The following is an 8,760-nucleotide window of genomic DNA, read 5'->3' as shown; positions in this document are numbered from 1 at the left end:
ATATATACACTGTGAACATGCAGTGTTGGTGTAGAGCTGGGGAACAGAAGGAGTAAAATGGTTGAAAAGCTGGAGTTAGGACGGCGTGAAACATTCAGCGTTTATGTAAATGAACTGCAACACTCCTGACCTTGTCATTCCTCTCACACAGGAACTTGAGTCTTTGGGCTCTCTTGTGCATGAAGACTCCGTCCAGGTGGCCGGTCTCCACCGAGCGGATCTCAATGGCCTTCTCGCCCCAGCCCATGATCTGATTGGAGCAGATATAGGCTGGAAGAGAGAGGGGACAGCGCCACAGGTAAACACCACCTGGTCTCCAGCTCCCACTGCCTGGGTGCAGCTTGCAGGAGGCAGTCACAGACAAAACTGGGCAGTTTAACAAGCGACACTAACTACCACCCAATTAACTAAGAGAAGAATCTTTTCTCAGGGGCAATCCTGATGCCTGCAATCATACACAACCTCCTCCAAAACATGATATATACTGACCTTAAACACTATGGACTGGCATATATACTGTACTTGGCCCACGCCCTCCCTCCCATCACCACATAGTGAATACAGCACCTTACCAACAGAGGTGGGCATTTCCCCCCACTGAAGCACCACATCCTTGATGATGCGGCCATAAGTGTTGACGTAGACACCCTCGTCCTCATAGCACAGCAGCATCTCCATGCCCTCTGAGCTGGGTAGGAACACTATGGCATGAGGAGTCACCTGGCTCTGGATCTGAGAGAGAGAAGGGTTTTAATACAGACACACAGGACCCTACAGGACATTATCACTGCACTGAGAGAGAGGGGTTAATACAGACACACTGGACACTACAGTACATTAACACTGCACTGAGAGAGAGAGGGGTTAATACAGACACACTGGACACTACAGTCCATTAACACTGCACTGAGAGAGAGAGGGGTTAATACGGACACACTGGACACTACAGTCCATTAACACTGCACTGAGAGAGAGGGGTTAATACAGACACACTGGAAACTACAGTACATTAACACTGCACTGAGAGAGAGGGGTTAATACAGACACACTGGACATTAAGTACATTAACACTGCACTGAGAGAGAGAGGGGTTAATACAGAGACACTGGACACTACAGTACATTAACACTGCACTAAGAAAGAGGGTGGTTAATACAGACACACTGGACACTACAGTACATTAACACTGCACTGAGAGAGAGGGGTTAATACAGACACACTGGACACTACAGTACATTAACACTGCACTGAGAGAGAGAGGGGTTAATACAGACACACTGGACACTACAGCACATTAACACTGCACTGAGAGAGAGAAGGGTTAATACAGACACACTGGACACTACAGTCCATTAACACTGCACTGAGAGAGAGGGGTTAATACAGACACACTGGACACTACAGATTAAAACTTTTCATCTTTTCATCAAATTTTGAAACTGACATGGACAGGTATGTAGATGTCGTAGTTGTTTCCAGAGTCAACATCGATGGCATGGAACCCTGCACTTGACCCGTAGATCACCTTTAATCTCTGACCCTCTTCCACAGTAAGGTCAACCAGTTGGGGCTTATGGGGCAGGTCAGCAAAAGACTGAGGAAAAAAAGAGAGTGGGGTGAATACAAACACACTGGACACTACAGTCCACTAAAACTGCACTGAGAGAAAGAGGGGTTAATACAAACACATTGGACACTACAGTCCACTAACACTGCACTGAGAGAGAGGGGTTAATACAGACACACTGGACACTACAGTACATTAACAGAGTGAGAGGGGTTAAGATTCATGAATGTGTTCAGGTCATATGTATTCCTACCTTGAAAGCCATGAACTTGTGATAGGGTTTGGGTGCCCAGGCATATACCTCTACTGAGTTCTTCAGAGCAATCACCAGGAACTTGATCCTCTCATATTTTACTGGAGAGACAGGGAGAATGAAAGAGTGAGTAAAAGAGGTAGATAGATAAAGTGTTTCACTCATCCTAAGATTTTTCAATTGCTGCTATTACAAAACTGATCTCTCTGCACACCTCTTAATATATCCTTCTATCCTGATCTCTCTGCACTCCCCCTCATCTCTTTTGATTTCTACTCATGTCTCCTGATCTGTCTGCACTCCTCCTCTTCTAATTCTTCTCTCACCCACTCTGTAGTGCACACATCCCTCTCTCACTCTCACCCACTCTGTAGTGCACACATCCCTCTCACTCTGTAGTGCACACATCCCTCTCTCACTCACACTGTAGTGCACACATCCCTCTCTCTCACTCTGTAGTGCACACATCCCTCTCTCACTCTCACCCACTCTGTAGTGCACACATCCCTCTCACTCACTCTGTAGTGCACACATCCCTCTCTCACTCACACTGTAGTGCACACATCCCTCTCTCACTCACACTGTAGTGCACACATCCCTCTTGCTCACTCTATAGTGCACACATCCCTCTCACTCACACTGTAGTGCACACATCCCTCTCTCATTCTCACCCACTCTGTAGTGCACACATCCGTCTCACTCACACTGTAGTGCACACATCCCTCTCTCACTCACACTGTAGTGCACACATCCCTCTCTCACTCTGCAGTGCACACACACCCCTCTCGCTCACTCTGTAGTGCACACACCCCTCTCACTCACTCTGTAGTGCACACATCCCTCTCTCACTCACACTGTAGTGCACACATCCCTCTCTCACTCTGCAGTGCACACACACCCCTCTCGCTCACTCTGTAGTGCACACACCCCTCTCACTCACTCTGTAGTGCACACATCCCTCTCTCACTCACTCTGCAGTGCACACATCCCTCTCTCACTCACTCTGCAGTGCACACATCCCTCTCTCACTCACTCTGCAGTGCACACACCCCTCTCGCTCACTCTGCAGTGCACACACCCCTCTCACTCACACTGTAGTGCACACATCCCTCTCTCACTCACACTGTAGTGCACACATCCCTCTCTCACTCTGCAGTGCACACACACCCCTCTCGCTCACTCTGTAGTGCACACACCCCTCTCACTCACTCTGTAGTGCACACATCCCTCTCTCACTCACACTGTAGTGCACACATCCCTCTCTCACTCACTCTGCAGTGCACACACCCCTCTCGCTCACTCTGCAGTGCACACACCCCTCTCTCACTCTGCAGTGCACACACCCCTCTCGCTCACTCTGTAGTGCACACACCCCTCTCTCACTCACACTGTAGTGCACACATCCCTCTCTCACTCTGCAGTGCACACACACCCCTCTCGCTCACTCTGTAGTGCACACACCCCTCTCACTCACTCTGTAGTGCACACATCCCTCTCTCACTCACTCTGCAGTGCACACATCCCTCTCGCACTCACTCTGCAGTGCACACACCCCTCTCGCTCACTCTGCAGTGCACACACCCCTCTCTCACTCACCCACTTTGAAGTGCACACATCCCTCTCTCACTCACTCACCCACTTTGTAGTGCACACATCCCTCCATCTCTCCCACTGTGGTCCAGCCCTGCTTCTTCTCCACCTCTGGGTCGTTGTGCAGGATCTTGTTGCGCAGCCAGGAGAGATAGTAGACCCTCAGCTTGTTCTTCTTTCCTGAGAGCCAGGGGAAAGGAAAAGATGCCGACAGGGAGAGATGAGAGCATGAAGGGGAAAGGGGCAAGTGAAAGGCAAGAAGGGAGAGAATGGTTAAAATCATGGTCATAAAAATAACACTTCCCAATTATATAGCTCTTTTCTGGACACCCCACTCAGAGCGTTTCACAGGTAATGGGGATCCCCTCCACCACCTCCAGTGTGCAGCCCCACCTGGATGATGCTACAGCAGCCATAGTGCACCAGTACACACACCACACACCAGCTCTCAGTGGGGAGGAGAGCAGAGAGATGAAGCCGGTTTACAGATGGGGATTATTAGGAGGCCATGACTGGTAAAGGCCAGGGGGAAAATTGACCAGGACGCCAGGGTTACACCCCTACTCTTCTCAAGAAATGCCCTGGGATTTTTTTTAAGCACACCTTACTGGTGCCACCAGCACCTCTTCCAGCAGCAGCCTTAGCTTTCCCAAGAGTCTTCCATCCAGGTACTGGGCAGGCTCACACCTGCTGAGCTCCAGTGGGCTGCCAGCTGGGAGCCGCAGGTCAATTTGTTGTCACGATGTTGTGACAATGCTAACGTGATTTGTGGGACTGCAGGGTACAGCTGTGGCAGTCAGTTTTGAGCTGGAGTCACGGGTTGACTCGGTGGAGACGGCGGCAGGTGGCTGCTGTGTTCATTACCGGAGATGGTGATGAGCAGGTTCAGCCCCTCCAGGACGTCCATCTGCTGGAAGCGGCGACTGTTGATGAGGCCGTAGACTTTCCCCTGGCCGCTGCGGTCCAGCAGCTTCAGCCCGTTCTCCGTGCCCACCAGCAGATTGACCCCTGGCAGGAACACACGCGCTGTCAGGGCGCTGCCGACGGCTGGTGTGCTGGGCTAGCCACAGACACGCCCCCCCTCCCCCCGCCCCTCCTCCTCTGCCTCACCCCACAGAGCAGCACACAGGATCTCGGAGTTGAACCTCTTCTTGTACTTGCGGATCTCGGGGGTGTCGCTGTGGGGACGCGTGTTGGCGGGGTTCACGTTTACCACCGACCCCTTCCTGACCTCCAGCTTCAACTGCTCGAACCGGGAGCTCTCGCTGCCCACAAAGCCTGAAGAGACAAAAGCACAGGTTCGAACTGCAGCTGTCCAAAACACCGGGCTCGGTCTGTGACATTCAAAATCTCAAACAAGCCGTTTCACCCTTAACAGAGTCACACTTACACAGCCCTGATGACCCCAAATTCACCCGGCCTCTTTAAACAAAGAGAGAGCAGGTCTGCACAGGACTGGGAGCCACTGCCCCACAGACAGGCTGATTGGCATGGCATGGCAGAGCATAGACTCACCTGCCACAGAGATGGATTCTCCTGGCCCCCCCTGTGGTTGGTACATCCCAAGGTTAACAAAGGTCGTGAAGGAGGCCTTTCCTGGGGCCTTAACCAATCCACGGGACTGATACTGGAGCCAACCCAAAGAGAGGGGGAGAGTCAGAGAGACGGGTTCATAATACTGAGAAACAAACACTGAGGCAGAAAAGATAAGGAGGAAGAGACAGAGACAGGTTTATAATGCACAAATAACGCACTCAGACCAAGACAGAGACTCACCCACATTGTAGTGTGCAGAGGTAGGGAGAAAGAAACAGGTTAATAACACCCAGAGACACAAATAAACACTCAGACTGAGACACTGCAAGACTCACACACAGACAAGGAGGGAGAGAGAGTCAGAGACAGGTTTATAATACACACAGACACAAATACGCACTCAGACTGAGCTGCAACCTGACTCACGCACACAGAAAGAAGCAGAGAGAAACAGGTCGATATTCCAGTACAGTGTCTCACATCGTAAGCGCTGTCCTTGCCGGGAGAAGAGCCCTGACTGGTGGGGTCAGTGGGGGAGTGGGAAGGCTGCACAACATCTGGGAGGTTGGTGTAGCCATTGTGATTGCGCTTCTCCTCAGGGGTCTGTACAACACACAACACCACAGCCTTCACCACGCTGCGCACCACAGCCTTCACCACGCTGCGCACCACAGCCTTCACCACGCTGCGCACCACAGCCTTCACCACGCTGCGCACCACAGCCTTCACCACGCTGCGCACCACAGCCTTCAGCCCAGCGGGCTTCTTCAGAACCAAGTGATTCAAATCCTCCAGGACTTTAACACTTTCAGCCCAGCGGGCTTCTTCAGAATCAAGGGATCCAAATCAATTCGCTACTAACCACTGGAGGGGCTGGGCAGGTTGAATCTGTAATCTTTCTTACGTTGTTAGTCATTAGCACACTGCGCAACGCAACAGTGTAACGTCAGCACCACTCTTATACACTGAAAGCTATCACCACAAACCTGTCACACAGCACGTAACAAAGCTGGCGGTCACTCACCCTCTGTACCACCATGGTTTGGTCACCATAGTTGCCAGCCGAGGTGTCGATGCCCGACTCCTCCCCCTCCTCGTCATGGACGACCATTGTGTTGACGGAGTCCGAGTCTGGGTCTCGAACACTACGAGACAGAGGTTGGTTATAATCAACAAAAAGAGAGAAAGACTGTTCTCCTCCTCCTCCTCTTTCTCTCTCCCCGTCCCTCACCAGTCAGTGGGACTGTCCTCCTCCTCTCTCTCCCTGTCCCTCACCGGTCAGTGGGGCTGTCCTCCTCCTCCTCTCTCTCCCTGTCCCTCACCGGTCAGTGGGGCTGTCCTCCTCCTCCTCTCTCTCCCTGTCCCTCACCGGTCAGTGGGGCTGTCCTCCTCCTCCTCTCTCTCCCTGTCCCTCACCGGTCAGTGGGGCTGTCCTCCTCCTCTCTCTCCCTGTCCCTCACCGGTCAGTGGGGCTGTCCTCCTCCTCCTCCTCCTCCTCTCTCCCTGTCCCTCACCGGTCAGTGGGGCTGTCCTCCTCCTCCTCTCTCTCCCCCTTTCCCTCACCGGTCAGTGGAGCTGTCCTCCTCCTCCTCCTCCTCCTCTCTCTCCCTGTCCCTCACCGGTCAGTGGGACTGTCCTCCTCCTCCTCTCTCTCCCTGTCCCTCACCGGTCAGTGGGACTGTCCTCCTCCTCCTCTCTCTCCCTGTCCCTCACCGGTCAGTGGGACTGTCCTCCTCCTCCTCCTCTCTCTCCCTGTCCCTCACCGGTCAGTGGGGCCGTCTTACTCCTCTCTCTCTCTCTCCCTGTCCCTCACCGGTCAGTGGGACTGTCCTCCTCCTCCTCCTCTCTCTCCCTATCCCTCACCGGTCAGTGGGACTGTCCTCCTCCTCTCTGTCTCCGCTCTCGCTCTCCTCGCTGCTGTCGCTGTCCTCGCTAGAAGAGGAGTAGTCCATGGCCTTGGCGGGGGGACGTGGGGGCTCCTCAGGACGCTCCTTGGAGAACAGGCCGTGGTCCTGGACACACCAAGTGGACAGACCAAGTGAGAAGAGCGAATCAGAAATCACAGACTGGAGGACAGACCGACTGACCCACACACAGACAGGTGGACACACAGGCTGTAGACACTGCTGCCTTCAGATACACACTGGAAAACAAATGGAGGATGGTCAAGCTGATTGAAAGCAGTAAAGTATGATTATATAGCCAATAAAATGGAAATAAAAACAGAAAAACATATGGAAGGCCTCAAAGTACAACGGAGAAAGAGACTGTCAGTTATCCACACACACTAATAGAGTAGTGTACACACCCACATACACTCACAGACTAGTGCACACCCACACTCCCTTACAGACTAGCATACACTCACACTCCCTTACAGACTAGCGCGCACACCATCACACTCACAGACTAGCGCGCACACCCACACACACTCACAGACTAGCGCGCACACCCACACACACTCACAGACTAGCGCGCACACCCACACACACTCACAGACTAGCGCGCACACCCACACACACTCACAGACTAGCGCGCACACCCACACACACTCACAGACTAGCGCGCACACCCACACACACTCACAGACTAGCGTGCACACCCACACACACTCACAGACTAGCGTGCACACCCACACACACTCACAGACTAGCGTGCACACCCACACACACTCACAGACTAGCGCGCACACCCACATACACTCACAGACTAGCGCGCACACCCACACACACTCACAGACTAGCGCGCACACCCACCCACACTCCCTTACAGACTAGCGCGCACACCCACACACACTCCCTTACAGACTAGCGAGTACACCCACACTCCCTTACAGACTAGCGTGCACACCCACATACACTCACAGACTAGTGCACACCCACACTCCCTTACAGACTGGCGCGCACACCCACACTCCCTTACAGACTAGCGAGTACACCCACACTCCCTTACAGACTAGCGAGTACACCCACACTCCCTTACAGACTAGCGTGCAAAACTACACCCACTCAGACTTGCATGCACACCCACTCACAGACAAGAGTCCACATTCACACACTCACAGACTAATCACACAATCAGAGACAGGCAGGGCTCAGGTACTGACCTCTCCTATTGCTCTTTTATAGCTCTGTACGTCACAGGAGAGGAAGAAGAGCAGCAGGAAAAGGAGAGGACAGTCAGAGGGGAAAGGGGCAGGGGTAGAAAGAGGAGGGAGAGACAGTAGGAGGAGGCAGGAGGATGGACATCCAGGTGGGCAGTTAGAGAACGACAAGGGGGGAGGAAGAGAAGGAGAGAAGGTTGAGTTAGTGCAGCTCTTCCGAATCGAAACAGAGGATCAGGGGAATCAGTGAATGTACATCCCCAATCAGGGAGCACTCAGAGCACTGAAGAAGAGTGAACAGACAGAAACAGAAATAGCCCAAAACCGAAACCTGAAGAAATTCTTCCATTTAGTCCATCACTGGAGAAGGCACGCGCTCATTAATGCTCAAGACAATCACCAGCTTGACGAGCAGAAAGTCCAAGTTTACTTCCCACACACTGTAAAACCTGAAGGACTGGGCCTCACTAGCAACCTGTCCTTGAGGGGTGACTCACCGCAGGACGACTGGGCCGGGAGGCAGTCCGCGACTCCCCTGGCTTGTGTCGGTTGTCCTGGGACAGGATGGGAGAGGCGTCAATCTTGGAGGGACCTACAAGACAGATGGAGAAATATTTAGGACAGGAGAGGACGGGTTAACGGCATCAACGCTGGTTTTCATCTCGGACGATCTCTCCGTTACGTCAAGGAACCTTCCCTTAAAGTGAACAT

General features: G+C 52.8%; 1 protein-coding gene across 7 annotated transcripts in view; it reads right to left on the bottom strand.

The window, feature by feature from the left end:
- mink1 (misshapen-like kinase 1) overlaps positions 1 to 8,760 on the bottom strand; it is a 38,937-nt gene that overhangs the window by 5,957 nt on the left and 24,220 nt on the right. For 5 of the 7 annotated variants that reach the window (XM_069186719.1, XM_069186721.1, XM_069186722.1 and 2 more), the window contains 13 exons: positions 8,547 to 8,641; positions 8,053 to 8,076; positions 6,810 to 6,958; positions 5,971 to 6,091; positions 5,427 to 5,549; positions 4,926 to 5,037; positions 4,521 to 4,688; positions 4,275 to 4,418; positions 3,456 to 3,590; positions 1,821 to 1,921; positions 1,445 to 1,594; positions 573 to 732; positions 131 to 270 (listed from right to left, as the gene is read on the bottom strand). In XM_069186719.1, the coding sequence (XP_069042820.1) occupies positions 131 to 270; positions 573 to 732; positions 1,445 to 1,594; positions 1,821 to 1,921; positions 3,456 to 3,590; positions 4,275 to 4,418; positions 4,521 to 4,688; positions 4,926 to 5,037; positions 5,427 to 5,549; positions 5,971 to 6,091; positions 6,810 to 6,958; positions 8,053 to 8,076; positions 8,547 to 8,641 (1,622 nt within the window). The remainder of the gene's footprint in view (positions 1 to 130; positions 271 to 572; positions 733 to 1,444; positions 1,595 to 1,820; positions 1,922 to 3,455; positions 3,591 to 4,274; positions 4,419 to 4,520; positions 4,689 to 4,925; positions 5,038 to 5,426; positions 5,550 to 5,970; positions 6,092 to 6,809; positions 6,959 to 8,052; positions 8,077 to 8,546; positions 8,642 to 8,760) is intronic. The other 2 variants (XM_069186720.1, XM_069186723.1) reach the window with 1 other exon arrangement.

Source organism: Lepisosteus oculatus, chromosome 3 (assembly GCF_040954835.1).
Source record: "Lepisosteus oculatus isolate fLepOcu1 chromosome 3, fLepOcu1.hap2, whole genome shotgun sequence".
NCBI classification, from domain to species: domain Eukaryota; kingdom Metazoa; phylum Chordata; class Actinopteri; order Semionotiformes; family Lepisosteidae; genus Lepisosteus; species Lepisosteus oculatus.
Note: the sequence above shows the minus strand (reverse complement) of the source record. Positions and strands in the feature narration are given on the sequence as shown.